The sequence below is a fragment of the Miniopterus natalensis genome, chromosome X (assembly GCF_054644295.1).
Source record: "Miniopterus natalensis isolate mMinNat1 chromosome X, mMinNat1.hap1, whole genome shotgun sequence".
NCBI classification, from domain to species: Eukaryota; Metazoa; Chordata; class Mammalia; order Chiroptera; family Miniopteridae; genus Miniopterus; species Miniopterus natalensis.
Window position 1 is genome coordinate 17,438,939 of NC_142103.1, and position 27,447 is coordinate 17,466,385.

A 27,447-nucleotide genomic window follows, 5' to 3' on the forward strand; every position below is an offset into this window, starting at 1 on the left:
TGCTCTATCCACCCCTTTTCTCTGACTTCCTCATAACTATTAATAAATACTGGGAGAAGTATGTGAGCTATACATGCTCAAAATCTAATAAGGGAGCAGTTGAATATTTTCCCTCTGTTTTCACTGGCTATAATTCAATCACTGAAACCACTGCTCAGCAGCTACACCCTAGAAACCAAAGCAGATGACTTCCTTCCTGCCATTAGTCATGCTCCTTTGTGAACCCCCATCACTTTCTATGCACAAGAGCCAGTACTGACTAGCCCGGGTGGCCTTATCTGGGCAGATTTTACAATGGCAGTTTTTCACTGCAGTGATTTAAAGAAATCTAATCAGATGAGTTCACCCACTCCTTCAAAACTGTGCCCAAGCAGTCATGAAACAGGGTCAGAGAGAAGCAAGGCAAGCATGGCAGATGACACACACTTAAAGGACTGTGTTAGCTACCCTCTAGCCCTCGTGCTGGCAGGAGCCTAAACTTGTTTTCTGATGATAATGTTTTCAAGTTGATTCTTCTAGAAATCAACACTCAAGTTTATTTTAAAAGCAAACAAATATACTGCCTCCTACATTTTCTGGATATATTAACTAAAGCCTCATTTTGGCTAGGGAGGATTTGAAAAGCAAACAAAGGCCCCGTCCATCTTAGCCATTCATCAAATCAATTGTTTTTAAAGAAAGCAAACTACTTTAGAGTGAACCGAGTTAAACCTACCTACTGAAGTCAAACGGTCCACCGCAAATGAAAAAAAATCTAATTAATACATGAAAAGAAAAGGGACAAATAAAAAACATAATAACATAAGAATAGTGCTACACAACAAAGCATTCAATAAAACTAGCAATGGAGATAAGTGAAGGCATTTCACAAATTTAATACATACATATTACTATTTTATTTCTGCCTTTATACAGTTCTTTTGAGCTCGTTCCAGCAGAAATGCATTTATATGATTTTCTTAATTCATTCTCATACAAGAGTACAAACACTACTACAGAGAGCAATTTTTCTAGTATCTAACATCTGTGTTTAAGTAACAATCTCTGTAACACACCAGATTTCTTCACACTATAAATACTACCATACTGACACTATGAAGGAAATGCAGAATACCATTAACAAACCTATCTGCAGATAGTAACAATTCTGAGGTTAAATTGACTGGTTTAACTAGAAAATACTATACTAGTGCTAGCAAAAAAAAAAAAAAAGGGGGGGGGAGAACACAATTCCAAATGATGGAAAACACAAATACCTACCTTGAACTCGCTGAAGTTTAGGTTTTGCAAATGCCATTGGCAAATTTAGAGGAATGTAATGTTCATGATTGCAAATTGTTTGTAGGAATTCAAACTTGTATTCAGACAGAACCTAAATGGAAAGAAATTAGACATGAATACATAGTCAGGAGGCATTAAATATTTTAATAATTAAATACAGAACATTAATTTTCAAAACAGAAGTGTTTAGTATTTTAAGTATTTCTGGAAAGGTGACCCGTGCAGGAAAGAGTTAACACAACAGGCCCAAGACTGCTCTTCTTAAAAAGACCGGTTGGTTGTTGGCTGGCATTTGGGAAACTGGATTTTAAAACGTTCCCTACATGATAAGAGTGTACATTCTGTGCCAGCCAGCTCAGACTATCTGTACAAACAATATGATTTATGGTGAACACCTGCTTTCCTTTCCTTTCCAAGGCTGAAATTTTGACCAGTTTTCAATCCATGAACTGCCCCAATAACAACCCTAAACTCTGAGTCTCAAATGGGCTTCTCTGAACAGAAAGATTGCACATTGGTGGCTGCATTTGCACTGCTGGGGAGAAGGCGTGCTGTGTGAGTCTTCACAGGAGGAAGGACATGCTTGGGAAGCCTGCACACACATTGCCAAGGACTCCACTTGATGTCTTTTTCCCTTACTGATCTAGCTGAGCATCTTAGCTGTGAGTACGACTACATGTTGAGTCCTATGAGTCTTTCTACTAAACCACCAAACATGTGGATGGTCTTAGGTGACCCCCAGAACACTATGTAATATTCCCTTTTTTTTTTTTTTTTTTTTAATATATCTTTATTGATTTCAGAGAGCAGAAAGGAGAGGGAGAGAGAGAGAGATAGAAACATCAATGATGAGAGAGTCATTGATCAAGCCCGCAACCCGGGCATGTGCCCTGACCAGGAATCGAACCCCGATCGCCTGGATCCTAGATTGATGCTCAACCGCTGAGCCACGCCCGGCTGGGCAATATTCCCTTCTTTGAGGTACAGCTATACTCAAAGTACCTAAATGAAAACAGCAGTTTCAAATCCTCCAGGGGACAATAAATGTCACCTTTGATCTCACACTACAATGTCTGACATCTACTACAGTTATGTCCTTATAACTTACCTTAGGATCTTTGGGGCTGAATCCAGATATATAGTCATTTATCAAATTGAAAACAAATCCTCTATCCATTAGTGTCAAACAGCGCTAGAGAAACCAAATCACAATGAACAGTTAGCTTCATAAGTCTAAGTCTGTCAATATAAGTTTTTTTTTAATTTTTAAATTTGTTCCACATCTTTGGGATGACACTTTTTCTTTTACAGGTAATAGAATAACAGTTTTCAGATCATTAGGTGACCTTAAAGAAAGAGAGAGTTGTCACTGGAATTGGAATGCAATTGTACAATTTTATAAATAAAATTATACATGGTGTCGCAAAAAATGTATACACAAGTTGAATAATTATTAATTCCAATGGGTTAAATCTGAAAAGAAAGAAACATCATTTGAGCTATCAGTTGTTGAAGTGTATATACATTTTTTGGGACACCCTATATATATACACATATACAAAAACATACATATACTATCTATATATACATATTTCCATAAATACACATACACATATATTTCCATATATACACATACACACATATATGTAACCTATTCAGTTGCACGGCCCCATTTGGGTCAACTCTCAAAGTGTAAAGTGAAGTGTAAAGTGGTCATTTTGCTATTCAAAGTGAGGCTTGCCTATGTAAATATTTCAGCCCAAATGTTTTTCTGCATTTTATGAAGTCTTGGCTATTAAAACATTCTTCCTCTGTGACAGCCCTCCTAATTGTTCATATTTGCCTGCTGTCATTCTCCTCGTTAAGGCTCTCATTACCTTGCCAGCTGAACACTACAGTTAGCCTCCTAACCAGTTTCATGCCTCTAATCTTTCCATCCACCTAAGTGTTTCCAGATTAATCTCTAACTCCAAGCCCTAATCATGTCACCTGCCTTCCTAAAAGCTTTTAAGAGTTCTCTATTGCCTCTAAGAAATAGAAGCATTGCAAGAAATATTAAAGGGACTGCTGTAATAAGAAGAAATAGAGAGAGAAACATAGGCATAAAGAATTCAAATGGCAATAAATAAGGACCTATCAACAATAACCTTAAGGACTTTAAGGCAGAGATCAAGAGCAATACAGTCATAGGCATGGACTTTAACACCCCACTGACTTCACTGGATAGATCTCCCAGACAATAAGTCAACACAGAAACAGTGACTTTAAATGGGACACTAGATCAGGTGGATTTAATTGATATTTACAGAAAATTTCACCCCAAAGCTGCAGAATGTACATTCCTCTCAAGTACACGTGGGTCATGCTCAAAGACAGATCACATATTAGGACACAAAACTAGTCTCTACAAGTTCAAGAAGATTGAAATCAGATCAAGCATCTCAGATCACAATGGCATGAGATTAGAAATCAACTACAGTAAAAACACTCAAAAACATTCAAACACATGGAGGCTAAATAGCATGTTATTAAACAATGAATGGGTTACCACCAATAAGATCAAGAAAGAAATAAAAAACTTCCTGGAAACAAATGAAAGTGAACACACAACCCCAAATCTATGGGACACAGCAAAAGCAGTTCTAAGAGGGAAGTTCACAGCACTGCTGGCCTACCTCAAAAAGCAAGAACAATTTTTAGTAAACTATCTAACCCTACAACTTAAAGAATTAGAAAGCTCCCCTGTGAAGCTGTCGGACCAGGGCTTTTGTTTGCTGGGAGTTTTTATTACTGCTTCAATTTCATCAGTTGTTATTACCCTAGTCAGGTTTTCTGATTCTTCCTGATTGTTTTATATGATCTCACTCATATGTGGGATCTAATAAACAAAAAAGACTGAGGAACAAAATAGGTCCAGAGATCTATTTTGGAACAGACTGATGAGTCTCAGTGGGAAGGCGGGGTTGGGGGAGTGGGTGGAGAGAGATTAATCAAAGAACTTATATGGATATATGCATAACCCATGGACACAGACAATAGTGTGGGGAAGGCTCGGGGGCAGGGAGGGGCAGATGCAGGGTGGAGGGGATCAACGGGGGAAAAAGTGAAGATATCTGTAATACTTTCAACAATAAAGATCAATTTAAAAATAAAATAAATAAATAAAAATAAAAAATGAATAAAAAATAAAAAGATATGTGGATGTTTGGTTTTTAATAGACAAAAAGTATTGTGTAGTAGTGTTAAAACTTTATTTTAGTTCTGGCAAAGAGTGGTCTTATATCAGAAAATCCTACTCTGGAGATCTGAAACCTGGCTGTGAATTTTTAATAAGAAAATGAGGGTAATGTTAGACATCTAACCTGCTTGAATGGATTATTGGCTATCAGGTTTTTAATGTATGGTTGATACATGATAAGGAGTTGTGACAAGAGGGGGGTGGAAAGGAGCAAGTCAAAACTGAGTGCATTACAAATCCATGCCCCATCCCCACAACAAATCAAACAGTGTTGTTACCCGCTTCAGAGCACTGCATTCTAGCATTTCCCCTTACATACTGATAACAAAATATAACAATAAATGCAGTCTTCCATAACTATAAAAGTTTCTGGGATCACTCAAACAAAATAATCTCACTGACCAAAATTACCAATTTTCACCTACATGGATTAGCAACATGTAGACTGCGGTTACATCAGTAACAGGTTGCTTTAAGTTCAAAAGACCAACAGGGGTCAGAGAAGTGATATAAATGCACAGAGAGTCAGGGGTACACTAAGGAGTGGTGGGGATTTTGGTAACCTAACTAAAGACACTCAATTTAATATATTTGAAAAAACAAACAAACAAACATGTAAAACATGCCTCTGGCAAAGTCACCAGTGTGGGACCTCTAGTTTAATTAATTAGTCATTTCAGTGGGAAGAAAAAAAATCAAACTTTGGCTGTTTAACAAAATTGATAAATCAATTCACTTACAAGTCTCTCCAGCAGCCTTATAGAGACCTAGCTGAATCTTTAGAAATTAGCTAATTTTTTCCTTTGGCTTTAAAGAAGATATGGGTGAAGAATAACTTCTTAACCATGTTCTGGCTGCCTTTAACTCACCTTCAGGAAGTTAGCCAAACTATAATTGACATTTCTGGACTCATCAGGAATCTCCGCATAGCGAATAGTCACATGGGGAATTATTGCCAGAAGCAAGGAATGTAAGACATGATGATATGCCTCAGGAAACCTCTGGCCTCTGGGAAGCTTAAATTAAACAGGCATAGAAAACAGTCAGTTGCAAAAGGTCTAAATCAATTGTCATTTTTATTTTCACATATATTCTACATGTAAGTGTTTTTTTTAACTAGAGTATAATTTTTCTCCCAAGTTAAAAAATGGCATATTTTACATCATGATAGGAACTATCTGGATCTCTACTAATTTAACTGGCTGAAATCATCAACAAGAGTATAGTAATTCTGATCTAAGTTTAGAATCCTGTCCCTCAGATGTAGACACATCCCAGTTTTTCATTCCATTTTTTTTCCTAACACACAAAATATAGATGCATCCATGCATCTCAATTTCAGTAAACCCTTTCTCTGAAAATTATAATTAAAATGATAGAGATGAGGTAATTTTTTTTTTAATTTACAAGTCTTGGCTTTATAATTTTAATAACTAAAAACATTTCTTTGTACCTTAAAACAGTTTGAAAACACAACTAAATGTATATACCACATTCTAGGAACACATCTATTGCATAAAGTGGTTTTAACTGTGTACATGCCTTTGACCTTTCTAAAAGGAAGGTCATTTCTGATTTGGTACTTGTTATTCCAAATGAATGTTTTCAACATAGACATTTTAAAACCATAAGACAAATGGAAAGCTTCAAAGATAATACATTTTACATGGCAAATAACTAATATGAAAGAATCTAGGTAAAAGAACCTCTCAAGATTAGACTTAAAAAAATATGAACTGTCAATGTCAGACCTCAGGTTTATGCAATACATTTAAATTTTTTTATTTTTCAATTACAGTTTACATTCAATATTATTTTGTATTAGTTTCAGGTGTACAGCCCAGTGGTTAGACAACCATATCCTTTACAAAGTGTTCCCCTGATATTACTAGTACCTACCTGGCATCATACATAGTTATAACTATATTCCCTATGCTGTACTTTAATCCCCATGACTATTTTGTAACTACCAACTCATACTCTTAATCCCTCAACCTTTTTCACCCAGCCTCCCAACGCCCCCTCCCCTCTGACAACCAACAGTCTGTTCTGCGTCTATGAGTCTGTTTCTGTTTTGTTTGTTCATTTATATTGTTCTTTAGATCTGACATATAACTGAAGTCATATGGTATTTGTCTTTCTCTGTCTTGAGTTATTTCACTTAGCATTAATACCCTCTAGGTCCATCCACGCTATTGCAAATGGTAAGATTTCATTCTTTTTTATGGCCAAGTAATATTCCATTATATATGTACCACCACTTTTTTACCCACTTGTCTACTGATGGGCACTAGGGTTGCTTCCAAATCTTAGCTATTGTAAATAATGCTGCAATGCACATAGGGGTGCATATATTCTTTCAAATTAGTGTTTTGGGTTTCTTCAGATATGGCCCAGAAGAGGAATCGGTGGATCATAAGGCAGTTCCATTTTTAATTTTTTGAGAAACTTCCATACTGTTTTCCTTAGTGGCTATGCAATACATTTTTTAAAGCAAAATTGAAAAAGCGAAGGGCTAAGAGCCCTTAAATATAAAAGTGGCTTTGCATGTCATGGCCACCTGTGAATACAATTAGCCTTCTTTGTCTATGCTAATTAAGTATTACCCTTGAGTCTACTTACCTTAATTTTATTCTCTTCCAACAAGTATGTGGCCATAGACTTTGCAATGGTTTCAAAGAAAAACCATGAGTACTAAAATAAACAAATAAAATCAATCTTAATAGTTACCCAAATCTTTGAAGCTTAGAAAACTTTAACAAATCCATATGGATGTTATGTCTAACTTTAATAACATTTTAAAGTGATCACAATTCACAATCTAAGTTCCACAGAGTAACTTCAAATGGTGGCAGAAAGGTCAAGTTGTACCTCAGAGCCAACTGTGATGTACAAATGGGCTTTTGGTGAGAATGTTTGCTTAATGGAAAATAATGACAATAATAAGAGCCACCATCTGAATGACTACTACATGCTAGAAACGATGTCTTATGATTTACTTATATTTTAGAAATGAGGGATTGAGGTTCAGAGATGCTAAATAACAGCCCTAGGCCACAGAACTATTAAGTAGTGGATACATGATTCTAAGTCATGTCTACCTGATCCAAAATTCTTTCTATTACACATTTGACTGAGGTGGAGGGGATGGGGAGGGTGAAGAGAACGAAATTCTGGAGAACTTGAGGAAAAAGGATGCATGGGCAAAGTGATGAGGAAAGTGAGGGTCACATGAAAAAATGATAAAAGACTAGAAATGGGAGGGTATCAAACAAGTCTACCTCTGGCTGCTTTTTTCCCCTTTTGTCCTGTTTCCTTACCTTTAACAGTTTGTTTATTGCTAAAAAGTCTGCAGACTGTTTCAATATTGCTATCATTGTACTAGCCAGGGTTTCATGTATTAGCTGGGCCTGAGGAGCGCTTGGTTTTTCAGGTCGGAAGCTATACTACAAATAAAGAAAATGAACCGTAAGACAAAATTCTCACACAAAATCAACTGCTCAGAAAGTAAGCTTATTCCACAAACCTTTATGAAGGATCTTAAGTAATTATCCAAGCCTTCTTCATGACACTTTGAGACAATATGTAAAAGAACCCTGAAACAACAGTCACAAAAGTCAGCATGTCAGGCTACAATTAATTACCATCATTTGACTGTTTGATAAGACCACCATATCTAACCCTAAAAATTCCCATTACTGCCTGAATAATTAAAGGTGAGATGTTTGCATAAGATGTAATGGTAGTTTGTGTCTAACTGGTTCAAAAGGATATTTTAGTTTGGCAACCCAAATGTTCATCTCCTTTTTAAATCTCTGTCTACATTTGAAGTATAGTCATAGCTACTATGAAGTAAAAGAAGTTGAGTAAGGTAAATATTGAAATTCCCTCTAGTGAGAAGAAAAGAAATAGAAAAATAAAATGAGCAGCATGTCAACAGATGGGGAAAAAGGGAAGGGAGAGGTAGGACAGGTATAATAACATGAACTAAAATTGGAAGTAAATATAAAAGTTGTAGAAAGTTTTAAAGTTAAGAGATTAGCAGTGGTTCTCAAAATTTAGCATGAATCAGAGTCACAGGGAGGGCAGGCTGCTCAGCCCCTCTCCCAGAATTTCTGATTTTTTAGGTCCGGAGTGAAGTTCAATGATTAGCATTTTAAATAAGCTAAGCTCTCAGGTGATCTGATGCTACTGTTCTGGGAACCGCATTTTGAGAAGCTCTGGACTAGAGTAATGCTTCTTAAATTTCCATCCAGACTATCCCCAACAGCAAGCGGAGAAGAGCAAACAGTGTGCAGGTGTGTGTAGCTTGAGTCCTGATGGTGGTAGCAGCAGAAGCAGCAAGGCCAGAAACATCCACCACTGAGCTCACGATTTTTTTGAAGTCTCCTGTTTTAATTTCTAAATTCAGTTGCATTTTGCATTCTACTCTACAACATATCCATATTGTTTCATATCAAAATAACACTTCTTTTCCCTTTCAAGTAAAAATTGATGGCTTAAGGTGACTCTGTCCAATATATGAATGCCACCAGCCACAAGTGGCTATATAAATTTAAATGGAATATAATTAAAAATTCAATTTGTCAGTTACACTAGCCACATGTCAAGCGCTCAATAGCTAAATGTGGCTAATGGCTACCATATTGGACAGCACAGGTGTAAATAGTACATGATTGGGGAAAGTTGTATTGGACAACACTGGTCAAGGGCAATGGTTCTCAAACTCTGGTGCATTATGGAATCACCTGGGAAACTTTAAAAAATACTAATGCTGAGTTCTACTTCCAGAGATTCTGGTTTAATTGGTATGAAGTGTGGCCTGGCAGAGGAATTTTAAAAAGCTCCCCAGGTGATTCTACCATGCAGCCAAGTGTTAGAACCCCTGGTCAAGGAAAACACATGAAGCTTATCCTACTATGGCTTATGGTACCATCCATCCCTGGGGATACAAGTCCCTCCATCTGAGAAACATGAAACTAAAGAAAACTGATATTAAATTTCTGATATTCAGGTTCTCATTTGGAAGAGCAATTTATATTTAAAATGAAGAAATGCAAAAGGAAACAAAACTTGCTTCTTGGTATTTCAACACCAAAACTTACATGGTGCAGTTGACAGGAACGTCATCTTCATGGGTCATATTTGTGAGAACTCGGAAGAGTTGCATAAGCATTACAGGTAGAAACTGTATCATGACTTGGATCTCCATGGCATGCAAACACTAAAATAAGTCATTATTAGTTATGAAGACAAACAGAAATATGCTATAACTTGCAAATGTGAAACAACAAAAAATGAAATAGTGAGAAATATATTCACTAGAACATAAGCTTATTTAAATGTGAGCTCCATGGAACAGGGGATTTTGTTAATTATTTTATCTGCATCTCTATTTTGGCACTCAGATCTCATTAATATATTTAATAGTAAATGCTTACTGAAAATAACAAGTATAACTGAGATAAACAGGTTCTGGAATAAAGACAACTGACTCTTGGTAAACCGACACTCAATTGAGGAGAGATCAGATGTGTTTGGAGGTACTGGAGACGCCTACTAGACCCGAGCATTCAGTGTGTTTTACATGGGAATGTGGGCCATCAGTTAATCTGATGAGAAGATAAGTGGGATTCAATAAAGTGTGTTTCTATATATAGTTGGCTTTACACTGGCGCCATCTATAAAACTGAGGCAGTTCTGCATTCTAACACCCTCATAAAACACTTCAAAGTGCCACAACTCTGTCTCTAGTGATAGGTGTGCTAACATCATAAAGATGAAATGTGTGCATATACACCCAGAAATAATACATGCAGCAAAACTGGTAAATTTTCTTTCTTCTTCCTCCTCTTCTCTCCACATTCAGTCACTCACTCATCTAAGCAACCAGCTAACCAAAAAAAAAAAAAAAAAGTGAAAATAAATCTCACTGAGCACCTCCTACTACATCAATTCAATTAGTGCTATAGGAAGTACTGAGATGAATGAGACAAGCCTCTGTGCCTAAGGAATTCAATATTTATCTTTGTCTCTCTGACTTATGCTTCATCTTCCCATCTCTTCTCTCACCATCCCTTTCCACGACACTATCTAATCTATATCTGAGTCACCTCAACAGGAACCTTTTAGATCTCTGTGCAACTCTCTTCAAGCAGATGCATAAGGCAAGACGTTGAGCTCAGGGAACCCATGGGCTATCCTTCAAGTTTTTCCTTCCCCTTCCCTTCACCCCTACTACCATCATCTCTTTTCATGACCTTCTAACCTATAACCAAAATAGTCTAATAATTTTCTAGGTCTCTACAATTTCTCTTTAATTTCAATACCCTAACTCTCATTTCTACATTAATTTTCCTCATATACTGATTATGTCAGTTCATCCTTGCCAAGTTTTTTTTAAGCCTCCCCATTACCAAGGGCAGTAGGTCTCAATCAGTGGTCACTTTATCCCCCACAGGACACCCAGTAATGTCAGGAGACATTTTGTGTTGTCACAACTGGGGGTGTGCTACTGACACCTAGTGGGTAGAGGTCTAAGATGCTGCTAAACATCCTACAATGCACAGGGCAGCCCATTACAACAAAGAATTATCCTGCCCAAAATGTCAACAGTGCCAAGGTTGAGAAGCTCGGACCTAGAATATTAAGTCCAAGTTTTACTTAAGACCCAACCTACATTTTTAGCCTTAACAGTCGTCATTCTTCCCAAGACCAAACTGGTGTCTTCACTACTCCTTGAATACGTGTATCGTAAGCATTCCTACTTTTGTGCATTTGTTCAGTTTTTAGCCAAATTCTGGCCACCCTTCCAAGTCAAGTTCAAACCCCCCTTCAATGAAGCCATTCATTCCCTCATTCAACAAAGGTGCACTGAATGAGCTTCCAATTGCCAAGCACATCTAAAAAACATGATTCCTACCATCAAGCCATTCTCAGTCTATGGGGGAAAGACAAAGAACTAAATTACTACAATACAAACAATAAAGAGTACAATAGTGCTATACACAAAATGCACAAAGGAAAAAGCAACTGAGTCTTCAGGTGAGCAGAGAATGTCTGAGAGGAAGAAGTTTAAAGGATAAACGGAATAATGTACAAGAGAAAAGAGGGATGGGTGGTGCATGCAGAATTGATCTCCCTACGCCAGTGCTGCTTCTCCATTTATTCTCAAGACAGCAGCCGGAGCATTCTTTATGAAAGGAACATTCGATGCTATTTCCCCTTGTGGAAAACAAACAAAACAAAACAAACAAAACACAACACAACACAACACAACACAACACAAAACAAAACAAAACAAAACAAACACAACACAACACAACACAACACAAAACACCATGAACAAAAAGCTGTCAAGGGCTTTCCGTGCCTACAGGACCCTGCCTATCTCTCCAAATTCATCTCATGTCATCCTCTCCCCTCGCTGCTCACTGTGCTCTAGCTACCCTGTCCTGTCTTTTTCCCCGTCATTCAAACATGCCACCACAAGGGGCTTACAGCTGTTGCAATATTCTGTTATCCTTTTACACAGCGTTATCAGCTGTTTATCTTCCTCTCATCAGTCTCTTTAGCTTAACACGTCATCTCCTCAGAAAGGCCTTCCCTGACAGCTCTATCTAGAAGGCATTCCTGGTCATGTGAGATCCCATTAACCGGGTCTATTTTCTTCACAGCACTCATCTCTATGTAACACTACTTACTCAGTTACAATCTCTCTACCCCAACTACTGTAGGAATGTTGTTGGAACTGGTCCCCATTATATTCCCAGCACCTAGTACACTATCTGGCATACAGTATGTGCTCAACATTTCGTGAATGACTAAATAAATAAATAAAATTAGGAACCAAAGGGTAAAATAAAAATTGGAGCCTCTAGTCTCAGCAGTTCCTCAGTTCATTGAACCCTTTGCATTTACACCCTGTATCCTTCGATTGGCATTTAATCACATATTACTTGGGACAATCATTTGTACTGCTAACTTATATTGTCATTTAACTTATGTACGTACTGCCTCTCCGATTAGGGAGTAAGATCCTTACAGACAATAACCCTAACTTATTCTTCTTCACAAGCTGCACATCATCTAAGGAAATATTAAATCTCGAATAAGAGCTCAACAAGTAATTGTTAATTGGGTTGATGAAACAATGTCATTTATAGGGACAACAAGGTGTGGTAGAAAGAACATAAAACTAGGAGTCAAGAGACAAGTGTGACAGGCTCAGCTCAACTCCACTACCAACCAGCTGAATAACCACAGCAAGTCTCCTCTATTTGGGCTTGTTTCCTCATCTGTAAAAAAAAAATCTCTAAAATCTCCTTCAGCACTAGCATTCCTTAGAGGTGGTGGGTTATTTCTGTAACCACATGGCACTTCACTCACTGCCACTAGAGGGAGAGCGTAGGTCACAAATGTCAGGAATTTCACACCCTTACAACTACAAATATGAGTACTTTCTTCTTTCCATTTTAAGAATAACACTATATGAAAATGATGTCCTGTTCCATTCCATTCTGTTAAAACCTTTATAAAGCTGCCTAACTGGAGAAAAACTCAAATATCTTAGCAGACTAAGCATTCATTCATCCATAGAGCTGGAGTTCTAAACATTGCCTCAGGAAAGGACTTGAAAGGTATATGGCTACTATACTTCTTAATGATAATTAAGAATAACAGCCACCATTTGTTGACTATCTCCCTGCTTCTATCCTTCCCACAGTACATTTCTATATGATAGGCAGAATAATACTTTAAAAATCAGTCATAGGATGTCACTCCTTTGTTCAAAGCCCTGCAAGGCTTCCCATCTCATTTGGGGTACAATTCAAACTACTTATCATGGCTTATGAGGCCTTAACCCAACTGGGTCCCCAGCTACCTTTCTGATGTGATATCCTATCACCCTGTGGGCAGCCACAGTGGAATTCCTGCTGTCCCTTGAATGCACCAAGCAAGCTCCTTGGGGCCTTTGTACTTGCTTTTCCCATCTCTCCTCCAGAAATCCACATAGCTGGTTCCCCATTTCCTTTAGATCTCTGTCAAATGTCACTTTACCAAAGAGCTCTTCTTTGATACCTTATCTTCCAGAGGGACCTCTTATCACCCTTTATTCCCCTTCACTATGTTTTGGTTTTCTTTATGGCATTTATTATTACCAGACATGACATAAATATTTAATCATTTATTTGTTTATTGTCCATCTGCCTCCACAAGAAAGCAAGCTCCTTGACAATAGGGACATTGCTTTCTTCATTTACATTCCCAATGCTTAGAACATGCCTGGCCCATAGGAAGCACTTAAAAAATAAGTGTGGAATAAATTATCACAGTGGATACCCTATCTTGCTTCAGCCTCACAACCACCCTACAAGTTGGTGTTATTGTTATCCCTGTGTGAGAGATGAGGAAACAAAGGCCTGGAGAAGTGAAGTAACTTGGCTGGGGTCAATCACTGAGCTACTAAGTCACAGATCTGGGATACAAACTCAAGTCTGTGATTCCAGAACCCATCCATATCATCTCATGTTATACTACCTCTCTAAAAGAAATGAACATTTTTGTTTCCTGAGAATATCATGAAGCATTAACGTAGGTCCAAAGGGAAATCCTGTAGAGGCTTCATTTAAAAATCCAAATTCCTCAGACTACCCATGGCTGACCTAGTAAAGGAGCAAGCAGATAAAAAGTTGCTGTCAGCAACTTATGACATGAACTTCAGTCCTAGCAGGTTAAATAAAGTGTTGGATTCTCAACACATTTGATAAATATGGTGTTTCTTAGATTCTCTTCTATGCAACACAAAGAAACTAGGTTTCTTTAGTTGATGATAGTCTTTCATGCATGGCCATGGGAACCATTTCACATTTTTTTCCAAGCAAAATGATTCCACCTCTCTTGGCTTCTCCCCCATAGCATTCTCTACATTTCCTGGGCAGTCAGCAGGAAGAGAAAAGATCTGAAAAATCAATTTCTAGGACTGAAATAAACATTGTCGTGAGATTTTCCAAAAGATGTCCTCGAATTCCGGCTATAACATTTTCTTCCTAATGGAGCAACTCTGCTTCTAAACAATCACTTGCTGGAAAAGTACATAACAGAAAGTGTTCTCTTGAGGATACACCACCAAAAGTATTTTAACGTATTAGTTTGATTCTCCAATCAAAATGTGGCAACAGAAAGGCATCAATCAAAAACAACCCTTTCACAGAAAGCTGCTGTTCATTTACCTTTAAATATTTAATGAGCTCCCCTGGAACTTCTTTCGAGCCTGACTGAATCAGCTGGCAATGATGGAAGAATTTGTGCACATGTAGATCCTGGAAAACAGATGGACACAGGCATATGAAACTTGATTCATTACCCTCAAACGCAGGCTCTGCCTTCTCCCTCCTCCTGCATCTTGCAAACCTATTTATCCAGTATTCTGATGCCCAGACTTGGCAGCTGCACCTACCAACATGTGCATCCATGCCCCATGAGCCTCTTGACCACCCATCACATGAAGCAGCAAGACCAGGTAAATTCAACATGTGCCTGAGCATATCAGGTAGGCCACAACTTATGCCCAACTAATCTTCATTCATTTAATTCCTTTTTTGACTGGTAGTATAGTCTCTGAAGTTGGGCTGCTTCTACATTTGAATGAAATGAGCAGGAACATGTATGAACTGACAGGTGAAGCAAAGATAGCAGCAGGGGGTTACCAGAACAATAGTCTCAGGCACTCAGTGCCCAAGTTGCCATGACGTTTCACTGGCCAGTGAGTCCAGCTGTCCTCTATGGAACTTACAAGCACTGATTTTGTGGACAGCATAGACTACATCAGGAACTGGAATAATGAAATTTGGATTTTGACCTGCTTCCTTTAATTATTACTTGTGTGACTTTGGGTAAATCACCTAAACTGATTGAGCCTGTTTCTTCATGTATAAAATGATGATGTGGGCAAGGGGGAGTGAGAAGGACCCTGGAGGCCACATCAAGGAGCATGGAAGTCTTCTTCTCCAGCTATGATTTTTCAAACTGTGCCTGAGGCTTCTCATAGACAGTTGACTGTAATTTTATGGATGCTGAGGCTAAGAGCCAACTACAGTAGCTAGACACCCATGATCCACTGACTTTGAATATCTGTGTTCAACTCCCATCTAACCAGGAGAAAATCATCAGACAAATTCTAATAGAAGAGCTTCTACAAAATAACTACAAGATACCAGTAACTCCAGAAAACTGACAAGGTCATCAAAAACAAGGAAAGTCTGAGAACCTGTCACAGCCAAGAGAAGCCTAAGGAGATATGAGAACTAAATGTAATGTGCTATCCTAGATAGAATTCTAGAACAGAAAAAGAGCATTAATAGGTAAAACCTAAGGAAATCTGAATCAAGTACAGACCTTAGTTAATGATTATGTATCAATATTGGTTCATTAATTGTAACAAGTGTGCCATACTGATATAAGATGTTAATAATAGGGGAAACTAGGTACAGGGTATATGGGAATGCTGTACTATCCTCACAAATATTCTGTAAATCTAAAACTGTTAAAAAAAATAAAATTTTAAAAAATGGTGGTAATAGCCTCCGTATTCCTTTCAGAGTTTATGAGGCTCAAACCTATTAATGGGAATAAAAGGATTTTTTAATTTGAGAAGAACTACAAAACTTGAGCTATTATTATTAAAAATGATGTTATTACTAATGAGAAAGTCTCCCAGGCCACAACGTCTATAAAGCTGTAGGAATCATATATAGACTATTTAGTATTAAAACTGACAAAATTCAGATAATGCAACTTACTTGAGTGTAAATGGTGGACTCTAGGTGGCTTTTAATCTTCAACAAAGGCTTTGCACCATCTACCCACTTAATATCCACATTAGATTGCTGGGAACAGAAAATACACACATGAGTTTCTATAACATAGCAATGGCTAGATGAGCAATATATCACACCTTTATGCATTTCAACTTTTTTTTCAGAAACAAATGTGTTAGTTTCATACAAAGGGAATTATTGAATAAAATAACCTGCCTTTAGAATAAATGTATCCTAGATCATTTTGAATTTCCAATCCTTCACAGGCTGATAGTTTTATAATTACAATAAAAATGAATTATAAATTAAATGAATCTTTTAAAATGATGCACAAAACCCAAACCCGTTTTTAAGATTGTTATTAGAATCAACAGGCATAAGGTTACTTTGTCAAACTATTATAAAGTTTTCTAATCATTCATTTTCCATATGTATCTCTGTTGTGAACCAGCAGCACTCCTCAGACTACACTTTGAATTGCTATCAACTAGACCAAACTAGGCCAACAGAATTCTACTTTTTCAACATTTTACCATGATTACTTCAACAAATGCAGATGTTTTCCTACCCTTCTTGATTCTGCATCGTTCAGGTTCAAGTAGCCTGGGGGAAGATTGGCGGAAACTGGCAGCTGCTGCTCAAATGTGATGATTCTACCATCCTTCAGCAAAGGAACCCAGGCAAAGCCAACTGCCAAGACAATGATCACCATGAGAAATGAAATTGCAAATGCAATTAGCTACACAACTGTCTGACTGCTGGGGAGCAGGACAAGGTGGTGATGTTTCCAGAGGTCTGCACCTGGAGTCCAGGTGTTGGGCATCTGAGTACTGGGGGAGGGACAATGAGTTTGGGTCACATCCTAACCCCAGCATGGCCACTAACAAGTTATTTATGTTATTTCCTTGACTATAAAAATGGGAACAACATGCAGTCTTTCCATTTAATAGAGTTATAGAGAGACCAAAGTGAGATAATGTATGAAAACACTTTAAAATGTGAAAAGTGCATCGATATCATTATCTTTACACTTTGGGGATAAATTTGGGTAGACTTATTTTTTAACAATTCAGATTTGTCTCATCTACCCTTACTAAGGGTGCAGTCCCTTATTTGAGCCTATCTCAGACAGCAATGACCAGGGTCTGAAATATCTTATAGCCACCCTAGGGTAAGGGACTATGAAAGACTAAGGTTACAAGTCAAGGTTGCATTCCATATTTACATGAGGCAGTATTTGGTTGGACAGCTTTCTTGATTACAGAAGGAGGAAGTATAGTAGGAAAATGCAATCAGGGCACAGTGTTTACAACTTGAATCCACTGAGAGATTTCCCCATCTCTACATTTCTTAACAGTTCTACTCAAAAGAGCCTCTTGGCTTTGTATTAGAAAACTCATCATGTTCTAGCTAAAAAAGCCAGAACCATCTGTGTCAGTATTTCCATTATAGAGATTGCTCTGGGATTCAAGGGTTTTTAACTCAGCCGTAAAAATCTTCTCTGGATGGAGTTTTGGCATTTGAAAGGGGGTGTTGGCTGGAGAGCACTTTTTAAAGCCATTGCTTTCTGATTCTTTAAAATCTTTCCGTCAGCGTGTGTGTGGGCGTGCCTGCGTGTTTATACTGTGAATACAGAAGTCAACACAAATCTGGTTAGAATATTTTCATTCACGTGTTTACTTTGGCACATGCTTTAATTCTTAAAAGAAGACTAATATGTTGCTTTCTCTAAGTAGACGAAATGGTTTTCTCAGACTCTGAAACACATCTGAAGGGCATCTTTATTAGTAAAACTTCAGAAATGGTTTACCCAGAGCTCTTCCTTTATAAAACATACAGGAAAGTAACATGAACAGAAGAACCATTCAAAAGGATTCTGTCAAAGTAATTAAACTGAAAATTAGACAAATGACAGAAGGTTTCCAGCCCAGGAAATAGGAAAATATAATTTCTTGTTCTTAGGCAATATTTTTTCCTCATAGAAATTTTTTAGATATAATTCAGATACCATACATTTCATCTATCTAAAATACAATTCAACGGTTTTTATGATACTCATAAATTTGTGCATCTATTGCCACTACCTTAATTCCAGAATCTATTCATCACCCCAAACAAGATTCCATATCCCTTAGAAGTCCCCCCCACACCACTGGTCGCTGACAACCACTAATTTACTTTCTGTCATTTTGGAATTGCTTAAACAACATTTTCGCACTGTGAATTCATCACAGCATGGTCAAGTGTGCCTCTCAGTCAAAACTCATACAGAGCACTTGGAAGCTGTAAATGTACAATGTCAAGCACACACCATCTGGCTCTAAGGTGTGAAGCCACTTAAAGGATGGACAGTTAAAAACGATGAGTGGGACATAAAATAACAGTCTCATGCTCTACTGAACATCTTGCCGACTTCTGCCTAGGATTTGGATAAGGAAATAGTAATTTGTCTTTCAGGAGGTACACTGTCATGGGTTCACTCTGCTCTCCAAGATTTCTTGTCAACCCTCTATAGGGATACAGAACAGGACCATACTATCCACAAAAGAAACTTCCTAATATTTAGTCCTGCCACCTGTTGGACATTACTCAGATGTCAGACCCAACACTGGTCCAAATCATCATTCTGACCTGCAATTCTGTTACTTGGCAATACAATTGACCGTTGAACAATGTGCAGGTTAGGGGCACTAACCCCCACACAGTCAAAAATGTGCATATAGCTTAAATCAGTCCTCTGTACATGTGATTTCCAACCACCAATTGACCTTTGAACAATGCAGTTTTGAACTGCATAGGTCAATTGAAAAAATCCAATATATGTAAGTGGACCTGTACAATGCAAACCCATGCTGTCCAAGAGTCAACTGTACCTTCTTTCCAATTTTGAAACTGCAGTGCTAACTCCGAGTCATCTCTCTAGTAGTCACTCATTTGCTAGGTCTAATATATTCTTATTCTGCAAGTCTCATTGTCTCCACCCCTCTGCTACTGCCACAGTGTGCCCCCTTTCTTTCCTGGGCTTTTGAAGTACTCCCTAACTGGTGTTCCTTCCTTCTTCCTGCTCCAACTCACCTCACCCATTATATTGTTGCCTGGTTGGATTTCCTACAAAATAAACCCTTACTGGTGTTTATAATGCTTTAGTATTTCCATATTGATGACAGAATAAAATCAAATCCACAGCCTGGCATTCATTCAGGGCTTTCCATGATCTGATGCCTCCTTTTCAACCTGACATCCCTTATTCTTCTCCTAGCATCCTGTGCTTTGGTTGTATTGAACTCTTTATGACTCCCTGTTCATTTCTCTCAATACTCTGCCTCTGTACAAGCTGTTGCTTTATTCTGGAATCCTCTACCTTTCTGTCATCAGTGCATTATTAAACTCTACCCTGCCCCTAAGGCCTCACCCAAACACCATCTCCTCCTGGAAGCCTTCCCGGATTCCCAGCCACATGTCCCTCCACCAGCTGAAGTAATAGCTCGCTCTTTTCTGAGATCACACAACACCACTTTCCTGGTAACTACTACTTTCTATCTTGTATCATAGTTATATACATAGGTCTCATGTCCCCTATAAGATCATACGTTCGCTGAAGATGAGATCTACCTTTGACTCTCTGTTGTATTCCCCATAGTACCTACTACAACATCTTGAGCATAATATTCAGACATATTTGATGAATGAATAAATGAATTAATTTAAGATTAATCCAGGCTAGTTTGGATCTGAATCCTGGGGCATGCTAACATTTATATAGTAGGTGTGACACAGGCCATGTTCATAGAGACTTCTCTGTTCTCCCAAGGATGCTTCCCATCAGTTTATCTAAAGCCCTGCTGAATAGGACCAGTACTGGGGCTTCACTACTCAAGCTTACTCAAATTCATCAAATCTGTTCTCTCATTAGAACCAGGCAGCCCCCAATCTCCCTCAGGCTAAAAAATGCCCCTAGCTCTAGACTTCCTTCCTTCTTCTTCAGTGAGTAGAACTGGAAAATTCTAGCTGCTGGGCTATTCTACATAAAAGAAATAGTACAATTACTGCATCACAATATGTGTTTCTCTCTGAGAAGGGCAATATTACTTATGTTGCTTATGGTAGTCCAAGCACATTGGCAAGCATTTGGACATTTGATAGAAATGATGATAAAGTGAACATATAACTCATTTTTTACCAATGAAATTTTTAACTCAGAAATGGGAGACTTTTTGGTGAGGAAAAGAAATGGTCTGTTGCTTGATGAAAAGAGGTTGTGCTCTGGACAATTCCATCGCAAAGAGCCTGGGAGGGAGAGAGACATTGAAAGCATACACGTACCTGGAGTTTCAACTGTGTCCTGCTTTTTGGTTGTTCCTTTTGTGTTAATTTCACAACTTACATGATAAAAAGTGAAAAGCAAATGATGTTTCTGATGCAAGTGAAAGGGAAGCTCGATTTTAATCTGAAATGACAAAATTACACATAGAATTTTGTTTTATTTTAATTGTTAAGATGGACTGTCAGTCCTACAGTTGTTTCGTCATACTTTTCCAATGACATACTTTTCTAAATGACAGGCCAAGTGGTAAAATAGGTATCATTAAAATGTATTCCACACAATTATCTGTTCAGTTTCAGTTTGATGACAATATTCTCCTGGGTTGTGGGGGCCAACTTATTACTTTTGAAGGAAAGTCCAGTGGATTCTCCTGGATTCAACTTTGTAGCAGGATTTTCTGAAACACTGGATCAAAACCACATCTTCACAGCCCAGGGATGCTTTGTCACCCAATTTGAGTCAGCGAATACAATCATCCAAAACAGGCATTGAATCTGAAAGGCTACTATTTTCTAAGTTGCTGCCCTTCTTTGCATGAAAAAAAAAAAAATGAAGCTTTGCAATTAAAGATGCAAAAAGTCACTCTGGTATTATGGTATACACAAATTACAGTTCATATAAATTTCTTTAAAAGAAAAATACTTTACCCATGATAAAAAAAAATCGTCATAGCTGACGCATGAATTTAATCCTAAAAATTAATACTTTAATACAAACATCTCAAGTAATTTTCCAAACAGAACTGAACTGAATGTTTGTAATGCCTCTTGAAAGTATGTGAAACAAATTACAAATTTAATTGATTTAACATACATGTATATACCTACACAGAAACACATGCAAACATGCTTTCTCTCTCTCTCTCTCTTCTCCCTCTCTCCATCTCTCTCTCCTGGTCAATATATAGTGAATAATTATAAAGCCTACTTAACTCTGGCATCCTAAAGATAATATGGACTACTTACTACATCATCGTTTTCTGTAGTGACTGGCATTGGCTATAGAGGAGTATGTGTTCAACAGCTTGGTGAGGGACATCTGGTGTAATTATCATTCACATAAAGCATGGTTCTGATGTTTTAACTAATTTCTGTTGTATGTATGTTTCACCACAGAATGTGCCTATTCACACCATCCAGTCCATCTGGTTATCTAATGCTCTGCTGCACATAAATATGGCCATACTCCTTCCCTGGGCTGAAAAACACAAGGTCACTATCCTTTTCCCCATCTGCTATGAGACTAGGGGGACTAGATTGAGAAAGCAATGAGTGAGGTCTAAGGCTGGCATAGAAGGCTTCCACATGACAGCAAGTGGACCTGGGGACATCATGACAGCAGGGGTGATAGTTTCAGACAAAGTCAAGAATGGAGACATGAGGCCTGAGAAGCAGAAACAGCAGAGCTTCTGGCCTGGGATTTACATCCAGGTGCCATGGAGACATGTGGGAATCAAAAGCAGTGTGCAGTCCGGCTGGTGTGGCTCCGTGGTTGAGCACTGACCCAGGAAACAAGAGGTTGCTGGTTCGATTCCCGGTCAGGGCACATGCCTGAGTTGCAGGCGCGATCCCTGGTGGGGGGCGTGCAGGAGGCAGCCGATCGATGATGTTTCTCTCTCATCGATGTTTCTCTCTCTCTATTCCCCCTCCTTTCCTCTCTCTCTCAAAAATCAACAAAAACATATTTTTTAAAAAAGCAGTGTGCAGATTTGGATAAGCCAGGTATATATGGACTAGAAGAGGCTGTGAAAGAGACACTAAGAGAGCCACTGGGAAGTACACAGAGACATAGAGACAGACACATGGGAAGAAGGAAAGAAAGGCAGAGACTGGGTCTGAGGAAGGGAGTGCAGTGACAGGGAAACCATGCCACTCAACACTGCACAGAGGCATTTGGTACAGCCAGTGGGATTCTGGTGGTCCAGCCGTACTTCTCTCTTGAAACCTTTCACTTACAGAGAGGTACACACCCCTGTGCAGAACTACAGGAGGAAAGAGCTAGAAGGACCTTCCAAAGAACCTCTTCTGAATTTCTTATTTTAAAGCTAAGGAAATGGAGCCTCAGAAAGGGGAAGTGACTTGCTCAAAGTCAGAGAGCCAGTTAATGTCAAAGGTAGGGCCAGAATCCTAATCCCAGTCTGATGTTTGTTTCCTACATTGTGACATCATGCCAGAGCCCTTCAATTTGTGGGCAAACCTTCTGCTGTAATCAAAGGGAACCAAGCAGGCAGTGACCCTTTGTTTTAATGTGACATTTTCCATTTTCAAGGGACAAAACATTCAAGGGATTAAAAGTGCACGAAAACAACTGAAAGAGAAAAAGAAGAGCAACCACTGTGTTTTATAAATGCCAAAATAATGTATTTTTACCTCGTCATAGAACTCTGGATTTTGGTTGTGATGCGAAACAACGGCGTAAGCATTTGTGGTAAAAACAGGCCCTGCAGGTTTCCCATAAATACACTGCAAAAGAAGAAACAGAGTCATCCAATGCAGTTCTCCAAACATGATGCTAGGGAACCACATACAGTTAGAAGTACCTGTGAGCACAAGGCCATGGCCAAGGCCACTGACAGAGTTCTCACCATGAGCTTATAAATTCCGAATCATTTATAGTCACCCCAGACAACACCTAACTTGGCTGCAAGATTGCTTCTGAATTTCCAGCCATCAAAGAAATGCAATTGCAAACTTTTTGACAATAAGAAACCTAACCCAGCTAATCATTGGAAGGGAAACACTCTCAAACCTGGTCCAGAAAACTTACTTCTCTAATGCTCTTTGCATTGCTTTAATACGAAAAGTTCCCACACAGCAAGTCACCAATATTGTTGAATGCTTGTTGTGCAGTGGGCAAGGCGAGGGGTTAAAAACAACAACAAAAAACAGCAGACACATTTGTAGCCCAAAGAAATTCAAAATTAAGCTACAGACAACTTACTATTCTGTCACTTTACCAGCCACATTTTAAAAGTCACTGGCTTTCTGTGATACCAATAAAATAAACGTAAGGCCTTCTATGGTTCCATGAAAAGATCTGATTTCATTCCTAGTGTGACTTTTTCACTTCCACAGGCCTTAATAAGCTCAAGGATGAATATGGAGTCAGCATGCCAAGGTATTAATTGCCTCATTCTGTTACTTCAGAGCCAGCCTCTAGGGCAGCTAAGAAATGAAATTGAGACTCCATGTGAGTATAGAGCCAGCTCTCCTTAAATATGGTTATGAAGGTAATTTGCAGGAACTGCTGAGAGGTAACCTAAGAATCTTTAAGTACACAAAAGGATACTGCGTGGGGAAAAGGAACAGTTATTCTCATCTCCAATAAAGGGAGAATCAGAGAAAACAGGCTTCATTTGAGCCAGCCTTAATTTAACTTAGGTTTCTCTATGAAAAAGAAATCTCTTTTCAAAGGTAGGGCTATAAAACACTCTACAATTTAGTTAGGGGGCAGTCCAGCCTCTTTCCCTAGGTAGTTTGAGTGGAAGACTAGCCATCCATCTGTCTGATTTAGGCTCAAGCTAGAGAAATGGAGAGCCAGATAAACACTTTATGATGGCTAAATGTTCTGCCTTCTCTCTCAGGCCTCTGATTAATGGGGTAAAGAGCAAAAGGCAAAAAGCAGAAAGAGTAAAAATGCAAAGGCAATGTGAGGTCATAGGTACTTAAGGATTGCTGTATCAGATAGTACTAAGATGCTGCTTTTCATAGATCACTAATCCAAGTTTGGAGGTACCATTTGGCGAGTCACAAAGTAGATGTCTATCTCAGATGAAAGCAGTCATGCTGTGTTTCTGTCAGCTCAAAGCCCGGTCAGATTTCAAAACCAAAGGAGTTTATACTCCCCTGATGGTACCATTATAAACTGTCAGGTCAAAGGAGAAAATGACCTTGTACTTGGGCATCAGAGAATGCAAAAATCAATGTGGAGCAAAGGCAGAAATCTGGTACATGAAGCTTACCCATTTTTAAAGCTCCTACCTCATTTTGTTATTTCTTAATATTTAACAAATGTAAGAGTAGAAAAGACAGTATAACATTTGTCACTTTAGTACATTTTCTTTTGACATTTAAATAAATTAAACTTAGTGTATGGAACTACTAAGCATCAAAATCTCTATCTCTACCAAAATCTCTATCTCTACCAAAGATGCTTATTAATATCATAAACAAACCTTTAGAGCTCTGGCATCACTTTCATCTGAATCCCGGAATTCCACACAGACTGCAAGGTTCCTTGCCTAAAATGATTAATCATTCCAAATGAGTCACAGAATAAGAAGGTTATAAATAACATTTTATACCCCCAAATGTATATTTTTCACTGTTTACCTTGGCAAATGTTTTCTGGCTATCGTATTTTAACTGCAAGGGATATACATACAGATGGTTCTTGTAAATGGTAAAAGGATAACAATATTTTGTCATTTCTGGAACAAACTCTTCAACCTCCACAGTAATATTTTGACAATTCTTTTCGAAAGGCTTCAGGGGCACATATGAAGAAGTAATACAATCTATAGCCAAAAAAAACAACAACAAAAAAACACACAGGCAAAGACAATACAATTTAAAAATCATTAACATATTCCTACATTTATAAAAACATACATTGACTGTATTCTCAAAGAGTATTTTTTTTAAATACGTTTTTATTGATTTTAGAGAGAGGGGAGGGGAGAGAGAGGGAAAAACATCAATCGGTTGCCTCCCGTACATACCCCAACAGGGGATCAAACCCGCAACGTGGGCATGTGCTCTAACCGGGGATAGAACCGGCAACCTTTCGGTACATAGGATGACACTCAGCCAACTGAGTCACACCTTCCAAGGCTCAAAGAGTGATTTTAAAAACAGAATTCTCAGTGATTGACAAAAAGTCATATAATCACTTCAAGAGCCCACAAAAACAAGCTAGAGTAGCCTGATGCTTGTTTCAGTGGAACCCTTCAAACTAGACATGGATTGCTATTTCATTCTCAGTGTACAGTAGAGTGATTTGCCAAATATAACACATCATAATTTTGACAAATTTAAAGTCTGCAAAGAAATCCATTACACTTTTCCTCCTGGGGCTGCAATTTCGCTTTTACTGCAAAGTTTTATTGGTATCAGGGAAATAACAGTAAATTTATGCCTCCATTATTAGATCATGGCCAGTCACTTTTAAAAAGTTAACTTGGTGCAGGTGCAAATTTCCACCTAAGAAATAATGGAAGCCTTTTGAAACTACAGATCTTACGATGTGTTACCAAAAATAAATTCAATACTCCTGAGCATGGAAAATACAAAGCCTTTGAGAAGTGTAGCAGTGTATTTTATTGAAGTAGCCACTATAGTAAAGGGGTTCTAAGGGGTTCTAAGACTGCTTGTCCTTGCTGCAGGGCCACAATGATGGAGAAGGAAGGTCCAGCGAGAGGCAGACCCGGGGACACAGTATTTAAGTGGGGGTAGTTTTCTCTGATTATTATAGCAATACTTACAATAAAATATCTGGAGTAAAGGTACACAGATCAAGTGACCATTCCACTACCCAGAGGTAACAACTGTTAATATTTTGGCATATTTTCTTCCAGTCTTCTTTCTAGGCATGTTTTATATAATAATAATACAAAAATCCTACTGTATATAAAGGACCTTATCCTCCTTTTGGGGGCATTTTATCTGATGTCTTATTTCACAAATTCTTTATAAACATCATTTTTCATGGCTGCATAAAGTTTCATGGTATCATTGTACCATAATTGGCTTACCCTATCTGACCATGTTGGACTCTGGTTGTTTCCAATTTTCTCGCAATATAAACAATGCTGTGAAGAACATCTTTATGCATAAACTGTCTACATTTCATATTATTTCTTTAGGAAAAATAATCCATTGTATTCTCAGATGTTTTAAAATATAAACTGCTACTCCCCTTCTTACAATCCTTTAGTGACTTTTCATTGCACTTGGAATAAAATCCAATCTTTTAAGGAGTTACCATGGTCTATACAATTCCTTGCATGATAAAATGCTTTCTACTTCTCGTATTTTGTCTTCTGTCTCCCTTGTTCCCATTGCACACCACACTAGATCCACAATGGCTTCCTTTCTGTTCATATAAACCAAGCTTTCTCCCACTTCAAGGTCTGTACATGTGCAATGCCCAGAGTGGGAACGGTACAGTCCCACCAACTACTGCATGCTGGTTGGGCCACATGATGGGCCTTCCTTGACCATCCTTTTGAAAGCAGCCCACCCCAATCACAGCCTGAAATTAGTCACTCATTTGTTTTCCGATTTATTCTGTGTCATTCCTTCTAGACTTTAATCTCCATAATTTTAAATCACCTAGTAGGTATTCAATAAATATTAACTCAATAAGTTCTTATTCAGTGAGTAAATGGATATATAGAATCTCAGAGTTAGAATGCCTTAGTTATGGACATCTATGGATATCTATTGCAAAATTGTACTCCTACTCATGATAGGTGATGGTGCCTGGCTAAAACCTACCAGCATCAGACAGCTTCACTTTAAACATTTTTGTAAATTTGATAGATGAGCAAAAGCTTTTTAAAATTGCATTAGTGGCATTATTACTAAGATTAAACATTTTTCAAATATTTACTAGCCACTTAATTTTATTTCTTGCAAAGTGTCTTTTGTTCATTTTTCTTCTGGGATTTTAGGCTCCTGTCTGTAGATAAGAACTTCTCCGTTTTGATCCCTTAGTTGATGAAACTTATCCAAGGCAAAAGGCAGCAGAAAGTGACTGGGGCACACTCACAACATCATGTATTA

The 27,447-nt window shown here is 38.1% G+C and overlaps 1 protein-coding gene across 2 annotated transcripts in view; it reads right to left on the reverse strand.

Moving 5' to 3' along the window:
- DOCK11 (dedicator of cytokinesis 11) overlaps positions 1-27,447 on the reverse strand; it is a 172,129-nt gene that overhangs the window by 63,398 nt on the left and 81,284 nt on the right. Inside the window, exons 17-31 of one of the 2 annotated variants that reach the window (XM_087829402.1) lie at positions 24,994-25,178; positions 24,837-24,902; positions 23,032-23,124; positions 20,662-20,785; positions 16,907-17,028; positions 16,321-16,407; positions 14,752-14,841; positions 9,625-9,743; positions 8,046-8,115; positions 7,840-7,965; positions 7,142-7,213; positions 5,389-5,535; positions 2,390-2,473; positions 1,261-1,372; positions 716-754 (exon numbers count right to left, since the gene is read on the reverse strand). In XM_087829402.1, coding sequence (XP_087685528.1) covers positions 716-754; positions 1,261-1,372; positions 2,390-2,473; positions 5,389-5,535; positions 7,142-7,213; positions 7,840-7,965; positions 8,046-8,115; positions 9,625-9,743; positions 14,752-14,841; positions 16,321-16,407; positions 16,907-17,028; positions 20,662-20,785; positions 23,032-23,124; positions 24,837-24,902; positions 24,994-25,178 — 1,536 coding nt within the window. The remainder of the gene's footprint in view (positions 1-715; positions 755-1,260; positions 1,373-2,389; positions 2,474-5,388; positions 5,536-7,141; positions 7,214-7,839; positions 7,966-8,045; positions 8,116-9,624; positions 9,744-14,751; positions 14,842-16,320; positions 16,408-16,906; positions 17,029-20,661; positions 20,786-23,031; positions 23,125-24,836; positions 24,903-24,993; positions 25,179-27,447) is intronic. The other variant, XM_016202704.2, reaches the window with a different exon arrangement.